Below are 24,068 nucleotides of genomic sequence, written 5' to 3'. Positions count from 1 at the left end.
AGGGAGGCCGTCCTCAAGGCCAGTCACTGCTCACTGCTGCTTGCACTCGGCTGGGTTTTGATCCTTCTGTTAAAGGAAAACAACACGTCAATCTATCTTCTACCGATTCTGATGCATTTTTCAAACAATAATTATAATCTCATCTTATAAAACTTACAGTAAAGACAAAAAATATGAGGTTGTGACAAATTAATGATCAAAGTCACTGAAGTATACATTAATGAAGCATTTTCTGAGATAACCTATAGCCTCAAAATAACCAGTTGTTACACTAATTCATATCTATCAAAGTATCTTTTTAAACTTCCCTTCTACTTGCTCAAAGTGTCTTCCCAGTGTTTTACAGCACATGGTAGATGATAAAATAAAGGAAATTCTAGGTTTCAAAAGAATCCTGGAAAGTATTACATACTTTGAAGGAAAAAATGTTTTGCTAACCCTAAAATTCCAAGAATTATAAACTGGGACCTTTAGAAATCAATTTTAATAGTAGCTGGATAATCCAAAGTTCAAAGCATTCCCGCATCCAGATTTCCTTTAGCTGACTAATTATAACTTTCCTTTGCGTGGAAAACAATCTAAGCAACAGGTTTAATTCTTTAAAAAGGCCAAATCCCAAATAGCAGCAAGAAAAGAGAAGCTCTCATCTACTCCTACCTTAGCGTTAAGGGAAAGGGAAAAGGCCAGCAGAGCTTTGCTCACCTTTGGGTCATAGTCTGGATCGTTTTCCTCATCTCCTTCTTCTTCCCCTTCCTATATTAAAGTTCAAAATGCATCCATGAAGTAGGTACATACTAGATAAAAATGGCTCATAATGTATGGAAATTTTATACAATTTACTCTATGGGTCAACAGATTTTCATGATTACAGAGTTTGTTGATAATACAATTTAATTTGAAAGCTTCTAATATGAAAAATTTCCCAACACAACTTGAGACATCCAGACAGCTTTTATTGAAAAGATTTACTGCAGCCAACGTTGAAAAAGTTTACTGCAGCTTTTGACTTCTTCAAAGAGCTGATAACCCTGCAGCAGAACAAAATTATTTGAAATAAAAAAAAAAAATGTTGCTGAGTTTTGCAATTTATTTATTGAAACCTTATACATACATTGTTTGGCTGTAGAATTCTAAAATCAGTTTCCAAAATTTATCCCAAATCACAGAATGATTGTAAGCAAAGGAATACATTAATCATTCAATTTTGCTCCTCAATGTGTTCTACAGTGAATTATTTGCTCATTTGGTAAACATTACCTCATCAGCTTCTTCACCTTCTTCATCATACTGAAAAAAAGACAAGTAAAAGTGTGAGTGAGGAACAAGGCAGTAAGCACAGATCAGCAACCCCCATAATCTGGAACACTAAAATGTATTAGAAAGCAAAGCGAGCATAAAAGCTGTCAATGGTGTGCTAGCTTCAGAAGGAAGCATTCATTCCCTACGATTTCTGTGCAGAATCTATATTACCTACATAAATGTTGCCATGAACATTCAAAAATTCTAGGCATTTTATGACAATGACATCAAAATAAATGTAAAGGTTTCAGCAATTCAGAATAATTTTTCTAACAGAAAAACAGAAACCTATCATAAATGAATCCAAATATCCCAAAAAGACTTCTTCAAAATTGAGAAAAGCTATCCCAAGAATTAGCTAGGACCCCTTATGTCCTACTTTATGAAACCTCAATCTAACCTCTTGCCAATTCTGACTATGGCACCCCAACAAATAACCTCACAGCTGGACTTAAATGTACTCACATCATCGTCATCATCCTCAATAGCTTCTCCAGTGAAATATAACACTGATCTTGGGATTATACGCTCACGTAAAAAGTGACCAATTTCAAAGTCTGCAGCCAGGATGGCCTCAGCATCATCATCCTATTAGAGAGAATTGTCAGTTGGCGTGTGACAAGGTCCCAACCCTGCCTACCTGCCACTAAATCAAGTAAGTTATCTACATGTGTTGGATTTGCATGGTATTAATACTTAAAAGTAAGTTAGCAGGCCAGCATATACAAACTGTAGTAAACAGAAGTTAGGAGAGTTTATCATATAGGACTTTGTGATTAAAGAGCAAAACCTTGCTTCCCTGGCTCAGTGGGTTAATAATGCTCAGTGATTTAACAGCATTGCCTGCTCTTGCAGAAGAGCCAGGATTCAGTTCCCAGCATCCACAAAACCAGAGAACTAACTCCATTCAAGAGGATTCTATGTCCTCTTCTGACTTGTTTGGGCATCAGTTACACAACTGGAACAGATACACATGCTGGCAAACACTAACACACATAAAGCAATACTGAATCTTTAGCAGGCATGGTAGGACATGCCTTTAATCCCACAGCCTACGGAAGGAGAGGCAGGGGGATCTGAGTTCAAGACCAAAACAATGACATAGTGAGTCTGTGTTTTAGTAACTCAACTTACCAGATCTCCATTCTCAGGAACTGCAAAATTAAAAGAAATCCAAATCAGAAAAAAACTAAGCACAGCTCACAGTCCAACCCCCATCAATACCCAACCTACAGCTCACAGTCCAACCCCCATCAATACTGGACCTACACTGAGATATTATTGCTCACTACTTACCTTCAGGAGGAGCAAAAAAATTAAAGAAAGAATCATTGGATACTGTTTTAGTCACAGTACGAACTGTCCCACGTCCCTTATGTTTCTGCTTCTTCTTAATGGTTTTCAAAGTAACATTCTTTCCTTTTTTCCAATCTATCTGGCACCTTAAGAAACAAAATATGTATTTTAGTACATATTATAGCTAGATTTTTACAAGTGTTTACATGGCAAATTAAAATTTTACAGGACATTTTCTAAACAAAACTTTAAAATCTATTGCTGTATAATAGTATTAGCATGATATAAAGAAAGTGAATAAATAGTGAATCCCTTTCCATAAATGTACATAATAGTCAGACCCAGAGGAAAACGGGAGACCAAACCATCTGGCTACGTACAAACCCAACAGGATAAACAAGGGAATGGAACACTAAAGCTCTACCTACAATTAAACAAAAACACGTTAGTACAATCAACTCACCCTGTACAACCCATAATTTCTGGTCCGTCAAAAGAAAATGGATCAGAATCATCTGGTTCTGACCTCATCCTGTAAGTCTTTGTTAACACTTCATTTGTGAAATATTCATTGGGTTCAAAGTGAAATTCTAAGATAAAACTCTTCAAAAGAAAACAAAAGTGTGTTAAGTTCTTAAACCATCAATGTCAGTGTATCAGTAAACAGTTTGACCTGTGGTTTTGATAAGCATATGCCAAAGTCCAATGTTCTTTCCCTTACTCTGAAATACAATGGTGACAGGGATGGAGGGAACCCTTAGTTCTGTTACAAGCAAACAAATAAGGGCACAAGATAAACAAGATGGTTTCAACCTTAATTATTATTTAGGTCAGTTAAATCTAAATAAATGACCAAGTGTCCCTTTCTTTCCATGTCCTAAAAAAGACAGTTCTTAGATATGAAGCTACACCCTCAACTTAACCTTGAAAAGACTTGCATTGCCCATAGTTGCCACAGAAGGGGTTATTGGCTGATCTCTCTCTCAGGCAGGCCCTCTAGCACCAATTGCCTGAAGTCATTCCCAGCAGAAACTGTTAGAAATTTCCTGTTAATCTAAGATCACTATCTTTACTTTTAAAAAGCTTAAATTCCACAGGAATCGGATGAAATGCAGAATCACAAGCTCCAAACCAAACATACATACTTTTAAGAGTACCTAGTGTCCGCTTTAACCCCATACTCCACTAAACTCTTGAATGTCATGTTTAAAACTATCTGTAACAACACACTACAAAACTAAATATTTAAAACTTCCTTTACCATAGGCTGGCCAGCATCCGAAAACTTCACTTTAATATCTTTCAAGTGCTTCAGAATAGGTTCATCATGTTCCTTCAAATTAAAAAAAACAATTAGCATTCAATTGGGCATTTTAGAGTCAATGTTCTGTAAGCACACAAAAACTATTGACTATAAATAGGCAGTGTCTGTGACATTTTAGGGTTAATGTTCTGTTACCACACAAAAACTAGCAACTATAGGGAGTGTCTACAGCAGTTTTATGCAGTAGCTATGAACCCTAAAACTTCTTCACCACAAGTTTTACACTGAAGCTACCTCATACTGTGGTTCTTCAGCACCCTGTCTCCTTAGTCTCCTGGCTTTTGGCAGCTCCTCAGTATTTCAGTCTTTCACAACCTTGCCATTGCTGAAGGGCATTGACCAGTTACCCTGTGAATGGTCCTTCTTTCTTGTATTTCTCTAATTAGAGTGAGTTGTATGTCTTTGGCATGAAGCAACAAAAGGAATATGACTGTGGGTGTGCCTCATGGCTGCTGACTTGATCCAGGTTCCTGACCAGGACTCTCTATGATCATCTTTTCCTTTGTGATTGACATGACTTGGGGCTGGGGCTTTGAAAGGATGGGCATTCGCTGCTCCTAGTCAAGGTCATGTGTGTAGTGTTATTGAGCATCTCACAGAATCTGGTAGCCCCCAGACTTGTCTGACAAGTCTGAAAAATACAAAAATCTAAAGAAAGCTATGTTTATTTTGAAGTATTTCCTGATTATCTGCTGTGGTTTCAGGCTGTTTGTTCCTTCTCTGCTTTGGCAAAGCAGAACTGCACTCACACTCATCACTGAGGATCAGTCCTTCGCCACTGCTAACCTCAATAGTCAAACTAGGCCACCAGTACTACAGATGGCAATGACTCAAGAACAAGAGAGGCAAGTTTCCCAAAGAAGTGAACATTTGTGTTTGTTTTTTTGAGTGAGTTAAATAGATTTATATTTTAAGATGCAAATTCGCCCTGGATTAACAAGTTTCAAACTGAAAAGATTTTTTTTTTAGTGCAATACAAAAACACTAATATTTTCCCACCAACCCTACCTTGATACTAAGTACAGGAAAAACAAGAAGGACATTGCAAACAATGAGAAAGCACTAAGAATGATCAAAGAGCCAGGCAGTGGTGGTGCACGCCTTTAATCCCAGCACTTAGGAGGCAGAGGCAGGCAGATTTCTGAGTTCGAGGCCAGCCTGGTCTACAGAGTGAGTTCCAGGACAGCCAAGGCTACACAGAGAAACCCTGTCTCGAAAAAAAACAAAAACAAAAACAAAAAAAACAAAACAAAACAAAGTGATCAAACGATCATTAACAATTAGCCAAAACTGAACTTTCTTTATATAAAACCATAAGCCATGAGGAAACCACAGATACTTAAGTGTCAAAAACTTCTTTTAGGTTAATAGGTGGTTTTGTGAATTAAATTACCTGAACCATATCACTGAGCAAATCAACATTCTTAAAAACTGTCAACCAAAATTCAGGGATTCCTTTAGGGTCTTCTTTTTCCTCATCCTTTTTCTCATCTTCAATCTTGGCCTTTTCTTTCAGCTCCTCCTTGGAAAAAGACAGCAAACAAGGGAATGACTAGGATAGGTCTTCTGAGAAACCTCCAATCAACAGCATTCTGGTTTAATCATGAAAATTCTGTTGGAAAACTTCAAATGTTCTTATAACCACTACATCAACAACTTTAGGAACATTTTAAAAAGAGAATCAGTAACAAGATTTTTGACCACAGCAAATAGAAACTTGTCCACTGTTCAGCCTTCGAGGTCCTTAATCTAAACAGCACACTGATGATACCCTACAACGGTAGTGATGCTAATGTAAGAAGCATGGGCACATAACACAGTGCCAACTTTCCCTCACAGCTGCCATCTTTCACTGCAGGCAGGGCATGGGAAAGCTTTACTTGAAAACTGTATACTCGGGCTGGTGAGATGGCTCAGTGGGTAAGAGCACCAACTGCTCTTCTGAAGGTCATGAGTTCAAATCCCAGCAACCACATGGTGGCTCACAACCATCCATAATGAGATGTGATGCCCTCTTCTGGTGTGTCTGAAGACAGCTACAGTGTACCCATGTATAATAATAAATAAATTTTAAAAAAAAAAAAAAAACAAAACTGTATACTCTTTCACCAGTCATCAAAAGGTCAAAGGAAACTACATGAGATACTTGTAATACAAAAGTAGGCGCGCTGCCAGGCTGATCTTACTAAGCTCATCTTACTAAGAATGCTGCTGATCCCCAGCACATACAGAGCTGCTTATTATAAACGCTACTTCTAGAAACTACTTATGGTCTGTCCTATCATCTAAAATATAGGATACTACAAGGTACTAACCGAAACTTCATCTTCCTCATCTGGTTTCCATTCACATTCTTCTTCTGTAGGTTCATAGATTGCATTAATGATCTCAAATCGCTAAAATAAAAGAGAGGTTATGTAAAAATATTAGCACCTAAAACTTGAAACTACTGGTTTCTGACAATTAGTAAATACAACTTTTGATAACTGCCATTGATTCTTTCACATGTCCCTCTAATATCCATTCCATTGAGATATCCTGCAAGTTTGTTTCCTGACTTAGCTTAGAAAGTAGTATAAATCATTACCTTATCAAATAAAGGCTGATAGAGAACAGCATACTTTCTCTCGAGATCATGAACCTCCTCATAGAATTTGGCTTCTATCTGTGCACATTTAACTTGAAGATTCTTGAGAGCATTCACTCGTCTTTTGACTACCTTAGGTAAGCTGAAAAGTTACGTAAAATCATAGAAAACACAAGTCACACTTTCCATACATTAAAACTAAAACATTCAAGTGGGTAAGTTTCTGAGTTGAAGCAAGGATTTTAAAGTAACTAAAATTCAAAACAGACATACAGATTCTTTCACTATAAAAGCAGGTAGAATAAATCGATCAACAGAAAAACAAACAAACATAAGGAATACTACCCTTAATCCAGGTTGAATTTTCTTTCCAAATTTTTAAAGTAATTTTCCTTACCTAACTACTGAGGTAGTTAAATTAAGGAATTCAACTATTATCAGTTTACTCTCAGATCAGTTTTTTCTATTTCTTGCACAAGTCCGAAAGCTTAAGTTGGATTTCCCCAGAATCTGTAGTCAGGAGGGAATGCCAAGAAGCTACATAGTGAGCCTGAGACTGGATCAAACTGGGTTCATGTCTCAAAACAAACCAATGAACTTAATTAAGAAAGTAACCTGGACTGGTAAGTTGGCTCAATTTGCACAAGCCCCCAGTTCAATTTCCAGCACCCACACGGAACCTGCAAACCACCTGTAACTCCAAACCCAGGGAATCCAAAGCCCTCTATGTACACACTATGTTTATAGAGGTACAACACTCTTATACAAAAAAAAAATATTTAAAAAGAAAATCTTAAAATAAGGTAACCCAATGCTTTAACTTATAATACCAAATAAAAACACATATTCAAACTGTGAAAGTCTGAATACACATCTTAATGTTAGAATAAAATACAGTCAAAGAATCTACAAAAAAATATAAAGACACAAGTACACATATACACCATAAACCACTCTACAGTGAGAACTGGAACCCATGTTTTTAGCATATCCTTTCTAGAAACTTCTATACCAAGCCAACAGTTATTACACAGAAATACAGTTAGCTTATACAGCATGATCACACTCGAGTTAATTACTATCAGGATGCAGTCTCCGCTGCACTTAGTTTTTATTATTATTGCCCAGATGGGGGAGCTGTGCATAGGTCAAATGACCACACTGAGATGTGAGAAGGTTCCCTCCTTCCACTTTTGTATGGGCATCAAATAGTACCAAATAGCTTACCTCCTAACCTACCCACCCCTAGTCAGTATTTACACAAGTTACAAAACCAAGAAGGGGCTGAAGTGATGGCTCAGTGACTAAGTGTGTTTGCTGCTCTTGCAGTTCCCACCACCCTCGGTGGGTTGCTCACTACCACCTCTAACTTCTAGAACCTACTGCTCTTTCCTAGCTTCCCTGGGTAAGAACAGATATGCACATACATAAAAATAAGATTTCAAAGGCACAAAGGACAGACTAAACTTATAAACCAAGCTAAGTAAGTACACAATCAGCCGGAAATATGGGAAAAAGCAGCAGGAGATGCAAAAGAAGTCCAAGGTAAAGTTCGGAGCCTGGTAGTTGAGCCCATCTTTAACCCCAGCACTAGGGAGGAGAGGCAGGCAGATCTAAGTTCGAGGCCAGCCTGGTCTAGAGTTGTTACAGGATGGCAAGGGCTACAGAGATACCCTTTTTGAGGGGCGGGGAATGAAGATGCTAAGAAACATTAGTAAGATCAAGACAACTGCCCATTTCAAACCTAACCTACACACATGTTAAGAATATAGCAAACCAAAATTAACACAAAAGAAAACTTGGACAAACCAAATTGGATTTTAAAATAAAATGTTAGCTAAGCATGATGATAGTACACTCCTTTATTCTTAGTACTTGGGAGGCAAAGGCAGGCAACATTTCTGAGACTTAGAAGTCAGCTTGGTCTACAAAGCAAGGGCCAGGCCAGCCAGGACTATAGATTATCCAATGATTTTAGAAATACTTCTGTAGGGCTGGCGAGGTGGCTCAGTGGTTAGAGAACCAATTGCTCTTCCGAAGGTCCTAAGTTCAAATCCCAGCAACCATATGGTGGCTCACAACCATCCATGATGAGATCTGATACCCTCTTCTGGTGTGTCTGAAGACAGCTACAGTGTACTCATATACATGAAATAAATAAATCTTTAAAAAAAGAAAAAGAAATGCTACTGTACTGGATACATTAATAAGTTTTTGAAAGAAAAACACAGCAATTCCCTGTATAGCAGGAATACAATAAAAAAAGAACACTTCACAACAGGAATATTATATGCAAAAAAATATACAGAATGAATGAAATCAATATTCTATGAAGAAACCACATGTGCTGTACGTACAAGTATAGAGACAGACAAAGTAAGATGCACTACTCTGCCAATCCGTGAAACTGAATGTAACCAATATCAAACCTTAGGAATCAAACATCTTGAGAACCCTGTCAAACAAAGGTGGACGGTAGAACAGTATGAACAGAAGCATCATGTCTGCCAGAGCTACTGAAAGGTCAAACTGACAACGACAACAACAAAAGAATCCTATCTTGATGGCCGTGAAAACTGAGTTGAGAGCAGAAGCAACTCACCCTCTTAGATATTAGCACATACTACGAAGATGCAGCATCTAAATGTGTAATAGAGAAAAGGAATGACTAAGCTAATGGAGTTTTGTAAGAAGGTACTAAGAACATGAAGGAATGCATGTCACCTGTACCAAGTTCAAAGCTGGACTTCGAAGGAATGAAAGACCTAAACTTTTGTTAATTCGAGAACAAAAGAAGCTAAGACTTCCTAAGCAATTTGAATCCACAAACATAAAATGAAAAACAGGCCAGCCATTTTGCTAATATAAAACTTAAAAGACTTCTGTTTACTGAAAGACTCCATAGATAAAATATTTTTACAGTGTTACGATAAAATATGAGGATACAAAGATTCCCATAAAATAGTCTAAGAAAATCAAAGTAAAATCAGTAAGAAAATGGACCAAGGGTACAAATGGACCATGAGGCTCACACATTTTCTGAAAAGCAGCTGTCAGAAAATACAAGTAAAACAAGATCATACCTTCTAGACTGGAATACAAGAAGAAAATAATCTACAAAAGCTGGATGCCAACTTCTGGCAGACATGGAAATCAAGCCACCTTCACACTAAACATCCAGCATTTCTAGCAATCTTGCTACTGGAGTAGTACAGATAAAGACGGTTGGCCTCTAAATAACAACTCTACCAAAGCAACAGCACGAAGAAACCATTACGGTTCCTTACACAGAATGATGTACATCCATCCAGTACAATCTGTGTCAATATAGTCTTATTAAAGGGAAAGGAGGTAAAAGAACAGTAGACATAGAACCAGGAAACACTTCCAGTAAGCATGGAAAGATAGTACACCTTAATATTAGAAAGCTGAGGAATTTAAGCCTTAAATCACAAGTAATGTCTTTAAAAACAGAAGTCTGTATTTCTCATTCTGTACATTTCAACAAACTTCTAAACAAATCATAGAAATGGCTAAGATCAATACACTTCCTACAGACCTGAACCATACAAGTTAAGACCCAATCTAATCAGACGATTTCATCGTAACTCCCCCAAATCTTATACTAGCTACTAACAGACATCAGCTTTCCAGGATCACACAAATAAACTTAAAAAAAATAAATAAGGAAGACAGAAAAAAACAAAAGATCTTGTACCTTTCAATGTATCCTGTTGGTGTGTCTACCAGACCATCAAGTCTTTCCTGAAGAGCTGCAAGAATCTGAGGATTTTGCATCATCTGAACAGTTAGCTGACGTGCTTTTAAAAAGAAAGGGGCATTGAAAGAGGGATTCATGAAATTGCTTCTGCTTTGTTTCTTTTCCACTGACAATGCAATCATGAAGTCTTCCTAAAATGCCCATAAATGCTGGTCTGAAGGAGAAATGTAGAGAACTCGGGGTTTCTAAGATCTCTAATGTGCAGGTTCTCTCTAGGCCTTTCTACAGGCTCAATGGACACAACCTTTCCTGTTTCTAATATCTTGAATTTCATACACCTTTCACCTTGGGGAAGCCCAGCGCTGCATCCAGGTGTCTGAGACTCTTGACAGTAATCTGAAGGCAGTAAACACCAAAAAACACCAACAATTTTAGGCCAGAGATAAAGGGGTTATATGGGTGTTGTTTAATGCTTAATAAAATGTGCCTTTATTTTATGTGCATGTGTATAATTTTGAGATTATAAAATAAAAATTTAAATTTCTCCCTTTTCTGCATATTAACTTAGTAGCAAAAATAGTCAAAGGTTGTAACTAAGGCCAAATAAGGTGACTTTTTATGATTAATTTAAATAAGCTAAATTTATAGAATTTTTCAGTTATATTCTTGGAGACCAATTAGTTTTTAATAATAGTTTAATAACTAAATGATACACAGTTATAACAACAGGCATTTGGCAACATCAATTAGGAACTCTGTTTTCACAGTTAAAATCCATCTGGCTTGTACTTGGTACCCGTGGACCACATCTACTCCATCGGCACTGCTCCTTGTACTAATTACTATCAAGTGCCCTTTTGGTGTCTAAGTGGGTGCACTTTTAAGGACACACACACACACTCTGCTTCTATACAATTAAGCAGTAAACACAGCTTAGGAGCACTGTCAAGTGAAGCCTACTTCCAACGCTTCTAATATTCTCACTTTAGACTCAGCTCAGTTACTGAGTCACTGCTGCTCTGACTACACTCCCATCTGCCTTGCTTCCTGCTTCCTCTGTCCTATCCAGTTACTGAACTCAAGGAACGGATCAGGAGATGGAGGACAGTGGATCAAGTCCAGGAAAGGGAGAACAGCTCTCACTAATCTCCTCTAGAACACAAATGCCAGCAATTGCTGGCTCCTCAAGTAATTTAAAAGAATACCTTTGATTTTTGTCTCTTCACCCGTTTCTTCTTCTTCTACTTCTTCAACATCTTCCAAATCTTGATCAAGTTCAGACTGTTCTTTGCTACAATGTCATAGCATCACACCATAGTTTAAATGTATGAATTACAAAACAAGATTAGAGAAACTTGTATTGACTGTCTAATAAAGACTTTTTTCAGTACAGAAATTCAGTGATTCTGTCTTCTAACTCTGTATTAACTGAAGTGTTTAACACCTCTACTTAAAACCATCTAGCCAACAACAGTGTAAACTTCAAGCTGTATTTGCTAAGTTTGTGACCTTTTCACCCATATCCAAAAGCTACACTCTGGCTCACTGTAAGGCAAAGCCTTCATTCAATAGGGCAGCAGTACCTAACCTCTTTTCTTTCTAGGACTAGACGTTGACAATGCTATTTACTTGCTGCTGGCTGTGTACATTTGTTTCATGCAGTCCGCCCTATGTAGCTGAACATGGGCTTCAACTTTCCGACTCTCCTGCCTCGACCTTCCTGAGTGCTGGGTTTACTTCTGGCCGGATGTTCGGCAAAGAGTTATTGAGTTCTTTTGTTCTGTTTCTTTTTTTTTTGATAGGACTTGATACCACGCAGCCCTGGGCGTGGCAGTGAGATCGTATACAACACAAATAATTTAAAACTCTAAGAATCCTTGTAAAATGATACTACAGCTTCAACAACCACACTAGACCATGAGATGTCCCAGAAAATGTTAAGTAACTGAATCTAAAAATGAAGGTGTTAAGTTTTAAAACAGAGGATCCTGGCTGGTCATCAGGAGGCAGAGGCCAGCGGACCTATGAGTTTAAGGTCAGCCTAGTCTACAGAGCAGGACAGGCAGGGCTACACAGAAAACCATGTGTCAAAACACAAAACAAACCAAAAAAAAAAAAAAAAAGACACCCTTTTATGGTTATGACCACTTACAGGACTGAATATCTTTGGACTTTTTTTTTTTTTAACTTCATAGTAAAGATGGAGAAGAAATGTTAAGATCTTTGACACAACGTCTTGCTTAAAGTTTAACCAGGATGGTTCCATTAGGCAAAAGGTAACATCTTTCTCATCATCTTGGAGAATCAGCAAAACCTACTTTGTCTACATTGAGATTCCATCTATCCCTAAAAGGGGTGAGATTAAGGACAATTTTCCTTTGGTTTGTTTGTTTGACAAGGTTTTGCCATGTATAACTTGGCACCCTACAAGGTCAACTATTGTCCAGCCTCAATCTCCAGAGTACTTACTGGGACTACACAGACAGACATGGGCCTCATTTAACATCTGGATTAAAGACTGAGCTAATAGAAATCTATGGTCCTAGAAACTCAGGTTCTTTGACTTCTAATCATCATCTACGCATGCACACGGAGCCAGGTTGCTTGCACCAGTTGCTCCTTTAGTATCTTCAAATATTTACTGAACATCTCTATCTTAGGTCTTTAAAAAATTTCACCAGTTGTTATCATATGGTCAAATCTAGCCTACTTGTTTCTTTAAATACTACAAATTTAGTATTAGAACTAAGACATAGTAACAAAACAGCTGAACTACTTGAATAATTTTAAGGCACAAAATGCCTAAAACACTCAGTCCTAAGCCTGTTTCCCGGTTCTTTCAAGAGTCACTTCTCTCGCCTTCCCAGGTCTAACTGCCATATAAAATTAAATAGCAGGAGAGAGCAATGAAGCTGTTATAATTTGCAGTTTTTCTAATTGCTTACAAAATGATGACTACTAAGCTAAGATGACATAGTAGTATCTAATTTAATAAATCAGGGAACTAAAGAGATGGCTCAGCCCTTCCAGAGGTCCTGAGTTCAATTCATTGCAACCAGAGCTCACAACCATTTATAATGGGATTGATGCCCTCTTCTGGCATGCAGGTGGGTGTACATGCAGATAGAGCACTCATACATAAAGAATTAAGACTAAATATCAAGGAAAGGAGAACAGCAAAATTTTGAAGCCAGAAAACATAAGTAACAATCAACTTTATTGAAAGAACTGAAATCTGAGTAGGAAATGTGAAGGATAAGCATGACAGACAGTATCAAAGTTAACAGTATTGACAGGCCAAAGAACGAAGGTGGGTAACCGGAGGAAGACTAGGTGAAATACTAAGTGGTTTAACCTCTGAGTTCTCTCAGAATAACGACAGTTTCTACTCTGGACATAGAACTCACAACTTGGCCCAAGGAAGCAGACATTTTGAGTGCATACTATGACTAGTATATATAATATATTCTTACAGCAAGCACTCATGAGTCCCACAGTAACAACCCCCTCTACCAAGCCTTATTTTTTCATCAACCACTAATGTCTCTCAATGCTCTCCTGCAGGCCCCTCACTAGCAGTCTAACAAGCAGATGATCCTAGGAACACCTATTAACAAACTAAGTCTAAAACAAAAGGAGAAAAGAAAATATCAGAATGAGGACTAAATAGGAAAGAAACACTCAAAGACAGGACAATCCATGAAACCGGAAAGAGAAGCAATGAGCAAGAGAGAACTAAAGCAAGATTTGAGAACACAAATAGAAAAGTTTCTAGGTATTTGTCCAGACAGAAGAGCAAAGAGACACAGATGAGAATCTGGCTAGGAGATAACAAAGGAGCACACAGCACCTAACAAGAGCTGCAGAAGAAGACACAGCCAAGGGACAAAGTACAACTGAAAGCCACTGAATTCGGCCAAATCAAAGGGCCCACTACTACAAGGCTACTTATTATCAAGTGATGTTACACAAAACAACCAGACATTTTAAAAACTAAAGCCAAATTATTGAAACTTACCAAAAGAAATAGAATCAGAGAACTGTGGCTTTGAACTTCAGTATCACACTGGAGGCAAAGTGCTAACAGTGCCTTCAAAACTCTCAATAAAAATGTTCTTCACTAGCATTCTATACCTTAACTATCAAGCATAAGCAATAACAGCTTTCAGTCATGCTATGTCAAAGTAATCGACTTTCTTGTCCTATTCCAAAGAGAACAAGAATGTAGAAAAGCACGGGGCCAAAACTGTCATACATACTTTATATTTGTTGACTTTATGGTAGTTCCTGTCCTTCTACCAACTCCATGCCCTTGGTATCTAAAAAGCCACTGATAACCTTAATGTGTTATATTTTAGTGGTAAGTCTGTCAAATTAAAAGTGACAAATCTGCCTATCTGCAAATGTGCAGCCTATCACACTCTCCCTGACTGTATTCCTGTAAGACACCCATCCACACTTGAAACACACTACGTGAAAACCTGCTTACAGCTTACACCAGTGTTCCAAGCCATCAGAACAACCCTTGTAGAACCTCAGGTTTAAGCAACTAAAAGCCAACGCTGCTTTAAGTTAGTGCTTCCTGTTCAGTTCTTCAAAATCCAACCCTGGGCAGGAGACAGCTCAGTGGCAGAGACCTTACCTAGCGCCGTGTGAAACCCTAGGTTCTAGTCTACAAAGCAAAGTGAAGTGAAACAGAGATAACTGACAAGGGTCATCTTCCCACCCTTGTATGTATACTGTTGCTATTTCAATTCTACATGTTTACACACACATCAGTGTTAGTAAGAGAAAGTTTTGAGAATTACATACATGTGAAAAATTCTCCCAATCATTGACGCTGTATTACCATGCTCAGCACTTTTCTAAGAATAAATACTAACAAATGGTTAAATACTGACATATGGTTTACTGTATTTTCCCTTTTGCTATTCTTGGAAGGGTCTCACTATGTAGTTCTGCATATCCTGGAACTCACTATGTAGACCAGGCTAGCTTCCAAACTCCCACACATCTACCTGTCTCTACCTTTCAAGTACTGGGATTAAAGGCATGTGCCCCATACCTGGCTGTTTGGGGGGTGGGGGTACTGTGCCCTAGGCATGAAACAGCTTTGGCCACCAAGGCAGGCATCAAGCTAGGATGAACAGAGGACTGCCATCCACTCTGCCCCTGGCTGATATAAGAACATCACCATTAACAAGGTGTCTCTTTGCCCATTGCCAGGGGGTATTCTTTTTGAAGGATTATATAATGTATTTTAGAGTAGATATTCTACTCAACTTCCAATAGTATAGTAGGCACCATCCATTTCCATAATCTACAGTCTGCCTATTAAAATACATAACAAAGTATCTGAAAAGAAACCAAGGTCCCCACTTACTTGTCAATGTCTGCCATCTTGTAAGAACTCCAAATATCTACAAGAAAAAAGAACAGTGTTAAAACAAGCATGAGTTGCTTAAAGGTAAGAAAATCATTTGAAGTAAAACCCTATAAATCACCGGGCGGTGGTGGCGCATGCCTTTATGAACATGCTAATGCAAAAGATTATAATGATAAAATTTGCTATAGACAAATTCAATCAAAAATCTAAGTAATCGCTGGGCAGTGGTGGCACACGCCTTTAATCCTAGTACTTGGGAGGCAGAGGCAGGTGGATTTCTGAGTTTGAGGCCAGCCTGCTCTACAGAGTGAGTTCCAGGACAGCCAGGGCTATACAGAGAAACCCTGTCTCGAAAAAACAAAAAAACAAACAAACAAACAAAAAAAATCACAAAACATAGTTGATTATACCAAAAAACAAAAACAAAACAAAACAAAACAAAAAACGGCTAGGTTTTATAAGTCCACACAGACAAAAGAAGCATTTAATAGATTTATTTATAGGTCAGTGATCTTTATTCAAATACTTTTAATGATAGTGAAGGCCAATTTTTACTTAGCCCCTTAGAATATTTTTTTAAAAGACAGGCTTTCTTCATTGTAACCCTGTCCAGTTTGAAACTACATGGACCCTGTTGGTCTTAACCCAGAGAACCAGACCCAGACAGCCACTTTGATTTTTAACCTTCTGTATTTTAAAATGGTGCTTATTTACTATGTGTGCACCGTGTGAGAGTTCAGAGGCTGGTTTTCACTTTCCATACAGGGCTTGGGGATAAATCTGAGGTCATCAGGCATGGTAGAGGACAACCTACTAAGCCATCTTACCAGGCCAAACCATTAATTTATTTAACTCAAATTTATTTCAAAAAGGAAAACTTTGCTTAACTACTGTCCTTTCTATGACTCTTGGAGCTCCAGCATTGTATTGTTATTAGTTCTTTCAGCTATTTGGTGAAAACTGGCCCCAATACTTAGGAACAGCTAATGCATTCAGAGATGGAAGCCAGCCAAAACTAAATGGAAGACTTTGTCTAAAATACTAATCCTCACAGGACCCTCTTAGGTTCCTCTTAGCATCTGGAAGCTTCTCAAGACTACTACTGAACCAGGGTTTGGATGAAGAGAACTACAACTGCAACCCACACCATAGCAGCTTAAGTGTGTGGTTAGTTCTCAGTCATGTGACCAACAGAGGCGGTCAGATCAGGAGGGCGACTTCAGCCTTCCATTATGGTGTACTATCAAGCCTTTGGAGCACAGCTTCCCCTGCACTGTTTTAGACAGCCCAGCCACCAAACAGCTATGGAGACTGCAGAAAACAGTGAGAACATGGGAATGCTTTAGAACAGAAGCCTAGAAGTAGCATTTATGATTTCTGCTCCCTCAGTATTGGCAAGAACTAAGCAATACATAGCTCATCATATGGTGCGAGTACAGGTATGTGTTTGAGTGTGCAGAAAACCAAAAGAGGACCTCTAGAGTTACAGGTATCCACAGGTGCTGAGCTAGGAATCTGAGCTCTGCCTCTCATGACTAAGCAAGGAATACCTACCCTGTGCAGACAGGACTGCAATCAATCCTAACTAGGGGAGGAGCTGAGACAGGCAGATGCTAGGGGGGCCACTAGCCATTATTTCATCTTCAAGGAATCAGTAAGCCTTAGTTTCCAGGGAGAGATCTTGCATATAGAGACACATGTAAAAACAGTATTCTTTCATCTATTGGGAAAAACTTCCATCCAGACTAAGCAGATCAACTTTTGAAAATCAACAGTACAGAATAAAATTTGTTTTAAAATTTTGACAGCACAGAAGCCTTAGCAAAAGAGTTAAGAAATCCTTAGTCCAAAGCTAATGACTTTGGAAGCTACTTTTGCCCAAAGGTCAACTGCCATTATCAAATTAAAAAAACAAACAACCCCCACCCCCACTTATTTGGAGAAGAGTTGACCCAGCACAAGCATGGAGGTCACAGAACCTGAGGCATTTCAACAGCTCCCTGTGCTATGAGACAGTGCCTCACACAGCACTGACTTGGACTAGCCTAGAACTCAGTTCAGTGCCAATGGCCTTGAATATTTTCATAGTTCCTCTTTAAATGAGATTACATGTGGGCTGGTGGGTAAGAGCACTGACTGCTCTTCCAAAGGCCCTAAGTTTGGATCCCACCAACCACGTGGTGGCTCACAACTACCGGTAATGAGATCTGACACTCTCTTCTTGTGTGTCTAAAGACAGCTACAGTGAATTATCCCAAGCCGGGCAGAGGTCCTGAGTTCAATTCCAGCAGCCACACACATAATGGCTCACTGCCATCTGTACAGACAGTGTACTCATACACATAAATGTTTTTAAAAAGAGATTACACGTGTGTGTGCCAACCAGCTGAGAATGGAAACTCAATTTTCCTAGCCCTGAGCTATCAAAATCCTGGGCACACTCGGGGAAGCAACTCAGCTCCCTTGTAAAGCCCTGGGTTCACTTCCCAGCCCATAAAGCCTTCACAGCACCTGGCCATAGACCCCAGGAAAATCAACCGCTGCTCCTGGACTAACAGTCCATACTCATCTCCTATGCGGTCCCTACAGTTTAGTGGACTCTGTAACCTTCTCACAGGCACTTGCATATCCATAAGTGAAAGATGGTTTCTGCCTAAGCCTCAAATTCATAAAAACAAGAAACTAGTCTTGTACTACAAAAGCTTAAATATTTAATTCAGACTTTTCCCACAGCATTCAAAAGGTGTGAGTTTGATCTCAGAGAGGAAGAGAGTAAAGGGAGTTGAGGAAGGAAGAAAACACCCTCTACAACAACAACCATCTACTACAAGGATCAAGTTTAGGGAATAACTAAATACAACTTCCAGAATAAAAATGACATCAAGCTAAATAAGTTGGCTTAACAACCAATTAGCTTCAGCTGAGGAATGGACTCAGTTCCCAGGAAGCTGCGAGCGAGGCAGGCCTGAGGACGTACTGAAAAGGCTTAGAATAACAAAACCTGAGACTGGACACAAATTCTACAAGTACAAAAGAGAGACCAAGAAACTTCTAGAAGTAATTAAAGAAACCAATCCACAGTTTAAAGAACCCAATAAATGTCCTCTCCTAATGAAGATAAACAACTGAGAGACAGCAGTAAAGACACAAAGCATTGCCACAGGCAATGGCACACGCATTTGATGTGGATGTATTATTATTTATTAACCAATGGTTCTAGACCATCTGCAACCAAAACAGCCTTTAAAAATGAAGAAAACTACATGAAGGTAAAGCAGATAATTGGAAGCAAAAAAATACCTCCAAGCAATCGCATGAGAAATATTGTTACATATAGCTTTTGGTTAAAAAAATCTAAGAAGGGCTGGTGAGATGGCTCAGCGGGTAAGACTGCTCTTCCGAAGGTCCTGAGTTCAGATCCCAGCAGTATAGCTACAGTGTACTCATACACAAAATAATAAATCTTAAAAAAAAATCTAAGAGATACCTGGGACAGAGTTGGGTGTGTATCAAAATAATTATTTTTACATGTGGTACCACTCACGATATTGCTCAGGATATACTCATACTCCTGCCTCAGATACCCTAGTGCTGTACTACAGGTGTATGTCACACTATCCAGCTAAATAATCATCTCAATCTCACCATCATTAGAGGTAAAATAAAACACAACCCTAACCAAACCGTAGGGGGAAAAAGGTTCAAGACCAGTATGAGACAGAAAAGGTTCAGTGTGGAACCCAAGAGTGTACAGACTATCTCAATGGAAAAGGATGCTAGTTTCTAATTAATTTTCCTTAAATCAATCTAAATTAAGTAAAATCTTCCACAGAAGTAGAAAGGACACCACAAGCCCCTGACTATATGAAAACACTGATCAGTTTATGGTCTTCGAGTAGCCAGTACCCACTAGCTTACCTTCTGACACATCATTTTCTGGAAAATTTCCCCAAGATATCAATCAGCAGACAAATTTTTCCTCCTTAGAAAAATAGTGACTGCATGATGAAGCAGGCAATCATTTTATAATAAACCAGTAAACTCAATGACTTGGACCTAGCTTTCTCCCAGACTTCTTTCCATCAAGAATTTCAGATGTGGCTGTTCTTGTGGAACAATTTCATTAATTCAGGGCTCAGCACCAAATAGGGCTCCAATTCAACAGTTTAAACACTTACTTTTCCATGCTAGTGATAGCAAGTCAAGTCACAACTGGCCATGTATGAAACTCCCAGGCAAAATGAACTACTTGAGAACACTACCTTCCATCTAAAAGACCTCCATCCCGAGTATTACCCAACCCAACAGCAAATGCACACCCAGAGGACTAACACTTGGCCAAACCCCTCATTTACTAGTAACAATTTATTCATATGCAAGTATGTGACATACATAGCTCATATATGCAAAAATAAGGCTTTTAAGCAGCCACTATTTAATTACTTGCAGACAATTCCATACTGAAACAAACCACCTAACTACACTATACTTCTCTTCAGGGCAAACCCAGGACAGTACTTTTGACTGTCACACTGATGTCCAGCACATCAAGTCAGACACCATCCTTTAAAACTCAATATAAAGGGGCTAGAGATAGCTTATTGTTCAAGAACACTTGTTTTCCCTGCACAACCTGAACCTCACTTGGTAGCTTACAATTGTCTGAATCTCCCATCCGAAAGGCTCTGACAACTCCAAGCTTTACAGATACCAAGCATGCACATGGTAGACATGTAGGCAACACACTCATACATACAAAATGAAGCTTTAAAATGTAACTAAAACCAACCCTGTGAGTCTTCACTGCAAAACTAAGTAACCCTAAATAAATAAGCCTTTACCATTCTGGACCTGGTTCCTAGTTAAAATGTCAGTACTACTACCTAAGTAACCCTAAATAAGCCTCTACCATGCTAGACCTGGTTCCTAGTTCAAATGTCAGTACTACCTAAGCTACACACAGTGAGAAAGCTTCTGAGAGGAAAACAAATCTTAATGTTATCTGACAGCATTAAATGATCCGAGTGGAATTTAAATAGTACCTACCATGCCATTAATCTCAGCACTTCAAAGACAGGAGAATCTCTGAATGCAGCTTTGTCTATACAACAGTTCCAAGACAGCAGAGCTACATCAGAGAGCCTGTCATGAACAAAGCCTCAGTAAGCACTGTGACTTAACAATCTGTTCCCCTGTCGTTACCTCCTTAAAGACAACTGTCTTGGAACCTTTGCCGTGCTTACATTTATGTCTGTATACCATATGGGTGTTGGACAATGCCCTAGGACCAGAGTTACAGTTGTAAAAGACAATGTGGGTGCTGGGAATTGAACCCAGGTCCTCTGGAAGAGCAGTCAATGAGTGCTCTTAACCTGCAGCTCCTGTAGTATTTTACTTATTGTAAGAAAATATATGTTCCATTTTCACTGTAAAAAACAAGTAAAAATGTGAAACTTTTGAAGTAAACAAGTCCAAACTGTACATTTTTACCAATGAGTTGCTACCCAAGGAGCTCCATCCTGTCAACCCAGTAACCCAGTGCAGCAATCTAAAGCAGGTGTAAGGCAGCTAAGGCAGCCACTCCCAAGAGGCAAAACAAAAACTTGCTTCTTGGGCTGGAAGGGGGCGGGGGAACAGTGGTGCACGCCTTTAATACCAGCGCTTGGGAGGCAGAGGCAGGTGGATTTTTGAGTTCAAGGCCAGCCTAGTCTACAAAGTGAGTTCTGGGGCAGCCAGGGCTACCCAGAGAAACCTTGTCTCAAAAGACAAAAAAAAAAAAAGAGAAAAAACTTGCTACTTGTATGAAGCTAGACTGAATCAAGTTTAACTAATTCTAACAGGCGTTCTGTAAAGCAGATTATAATTACCTCAAGCTTTTCCAACTTTCTACCCAATCCTCACAGCTTAACACTTCAGACCCAGACAAATCAATGGCTTATTTGCTCATGGTCTGATCCAGGTCAGAACAGGCTTAGTTTTACAATGTAAGAATGATCACTCTATTTCTATAAGGTTCTTGAATCCTTTGAAAACTTTAACTGAACAAAATAACTAATGTATTTTGACATCGTCAGATCCTTTTTTAGCCCATTTCTTGTACTGGCTTAGGTCACCTGAAGCCAGTACAAGCAAGCAAATAAGGAAATTATCTGCCAAGAGTGTTATTTTTAATCTCATGAAAGGACAAGTCAGGTGCCACACAATCAGTATTGTCAATTAAAAGCAAAAGAACAATTATTTTTGCAACAGAAAAATCTGACAAAACTTTTCTTGTTGATATGTCAGGCGTCTTTAGTTTCTATTTAATAATCTAAACACTGACTTGGAAAAACACCTATCAAGTCAAGATTTTATGACAGATGTCTAAGTCCCTATTAATGCTAAATTAAGTCCCTCCAATCCAGATTTAATATTAAAGCAGCTGTACAGTTTAAATCTGGGATGTATACTTCAACCATAAACAAGTTTGAGAGATAAATCCCCAAGACCACCGAACACTCCCCACCCCCACCTACTTGCAGTTTCAAAATAAATTAAATTTTTAGGTACTCCCCTAATCCAAAGTATTCTTTAGATATTAAGTTTGGATTTTTTTTTTTTTTTTTTTTTTTTTTTTTTTTTTTTTTTTTTTTGGTTTTTTGAGACAGGGTTTCTTTGTATAGCCCTGGCTGTCCTGGAACTCACTCTGTAGACCAGGCTGGCCTCGAACTCACCTGCCTCTGCCTCCCAAGCGCCAAGATTAAAGGCGTGCACCACCACTGCCCGGCTGGAAAAATGTTTTGATGGCATCTATTTTCAAAAATAGCAAACTTTATGTTGGCTCTCCTGAAACTAGAGGTGTTGGGACGTCTTAATTTTGAAATTTAGTGACAGGAGAGTCTGAAGTAGGAAGTCCTGGAAGACAGACTTGTGCTCCTGGTGCATCCTTTTAGTCTGAGAAGCCCTGCCCTCCCCTCTAATGCCAGTCCTGAGATCTTTATAGGAATGTGGCTCACTGAGCCTGGTCAGTATATATTAATGCCTTGCTCCACCTCATGGTCCTTCCACTTCATTCCTAGGGAGAATTCCGGGGGAGCTTCCTGAAGGGAAGAACTCCGCTGTTGGCCTATTAAACTCGAACCGTCCCCCCCCCCACACACACACCCAACAAGCCAGCCCTTATTTTTCGTCTCAGAACCATCTGGTGGTTTAAGGAGAATAGAATCAAGTCTCTCCACACAAATAGACCCCGGCCACGGTACCCATCGAAGTTCTAACTGTACCTGTGAGACACAAAACAAATCTTTTGTTAAAAAAAAAAAAAAAAAATCAGCTGAGCTAAAACGCTTTGCACGTGTTAACCCCTTAAAAGCCTGCCGGCAGAGGCTGCTGGTCCCTCCATCCTCCCATCCCCTAGCACATTTTCCTCCAGGAAGACCGGAGGGAGGGGGGGAGCCCGTGAGATCGTCGCGGGACAGGTCCTCGTGGCGACCCCTCCTCCTCCAACTCCGACGGAGGCCGGGTGGGCGCCGGCAGGGGTCTCCGGCCGCCCGTGGCGCGGTCCCCACGTGCCCCGGCTCCACCGCGCGGAGGCCGCGGCCTGCGTGCGCAGCCCCTCCCTGCGGGCGGACGGGCGGAACTCGCGCGGCCACCGTTCCTTCCATATCCCCCATCCCCGCGGCCTGCCTCGCGGGGCTCCCCTCGTGGTGGGGTCCATCGAGGCAGAGGCGGCCGGGCGAGCCAGGGCGCCCCGCGGCGTGGCCTCCTCCTCCTCCTCCGCTCTCCCGCGGCCTCGCCGTCCCGCGCGCCCCACAGCCGCCGGCGCTCCCCGGGGTCCCTAGGGCCCCACGGCCCCTCAGCAGCGCTTACCCGCGGCCTCAGCCCAGCACCTCCCAGGCCCCGCCACCCGGACCTCCCTGCCCCAGCCGTTACCGTTCCAGGAGGCTCGGACGCGGAGCCGGGCGGCCGGAGCTGCGCAAGCAGTGACTCAGGGCGGCGGCGGCAGCGGCGGCGGCGGGAGGAGCGGGAGGCGGCGCCGTGAGCAGATGGCGCTAAAAAAGACCCGAGAGCCCGCCGCTCGCGCTCATATACAATTAGCGTCAGCACGTAGGGCTGCTCCGCCGCCCTCCCCCTGGCCTCGGCGTTGCCTAGCAACAGGAGCGGGAGGCGGGCCGGGGCCTCGTTGCCTGGTTACTGAGCCGTCCTTCTTCCCCGGCACCTTAGGCTTCCCGCCAGTGGCGGTCTTCTGCTCGCCATCTCTTCTCGCCTCTTCCCTGGGGTGGAAATCCCAATCCCACAGCGACGACCCATACGTCCCGCTCTGGTTCTCCTTCCCCCCCCTGGGTTAGGGACAGCAGCCTAGAGCCAGGGTTGCAGTATCCTGGCTGGGATTCCCATCCGCATCCAGGCCTCATCCCTGCACTCCTTTCCCCGATCCTCTCCTCTGAAACCATTTTCCCACCCTGGCTAAGAACTA

At 40.3% G+C, this 24,068-nt stretch overlaps 1 protein-coding gene and 1 non-coding gene across 4 annotated transcripts; both read right to left on the bottom strand.

Annotated features, from left to right (window-relative positions):
• On the bottom strand, window positions 1–23,716 carry Nap1l1 (nucleosome assembly protein 1 like 1). Of its 3 annotated transcripts, none has more exons than XM_031349351.1 (15): window positions 23,525–23,716; window positions 15,611–15,647; window positions 11,433–11,518; window positions 10,225–10,327; window positions 6,507–6,648; window positions 6,235–6,315; window positions 5,313–5,438; window positions 3,857–3,928; window positions 3,059–3,198; window positions 2,596–2,741; window positions 2,434–2,453; window positions 1,765–1,887; window positions 1,258–1,287; window positions 703–753; window positions 1–66 (listed from the first exon to the last, which is right to left on the bottom strand). In XM_031349351.1, the coding sequence occupies exons 2-15, from the start codon at window positions 15,625–15,627 to the stop codon at window positions 31–33; spliced, it is 1,173 nt and encodes a 390-aa protein (XP_031205211.1). In that variant the 5' UTR covers window positions 15,628–15,647; window positions 23,525–23,716; the 3' UTR covers window positions 1–30. The 3 variants fall into 3 exon arrangements, with proteins under 3 accessions (XP_031205211.1, XP_031205210.1, XP_031205212.1); XM_031349350.1 differs by having other exon boundaries at window positions 5,313–5,441; window positions 23,525–23,656; XM_031349352.1 differs by lacking the exons at window positions 10,225–10,327; window positions 11,433–11,518 and having other exon boundaries at window positions 5,313–5,441.
• LOC116076605 lies at window positions 15,315–15,458 on the bottom strand. The gene has a single exon (XR_004113013.1). It is a non-coding gene; the product is annotated as a small nucleolar RNA SNORA48 (small nucleolar RNA).
• Window positions 23,717–24,068: the final 352 nt, after the last annotated feature.

This window comes from Mastomys coucha, unplaced genomic scaffold (assembly GCF_008632895.1).
Source record: "Mastomys coucha isolate ucsf_1 unplaced genomic scaffold, UCSF_Mcou_1 pScaffold4, whole genome shotgun sequence".
In the NCBI taxonomy this organism is placed as follows: domain Eukaryota; kingdom Metazoa; phylum Chordata; class Mammalia; order Rodentia; family Muridae; genus Mastomys; species Mastomys coucha.
Note: the sequence above shows the minus strand (reverse complement) of the source record. Positions and strands in the feature narration are given on the sequence as shown.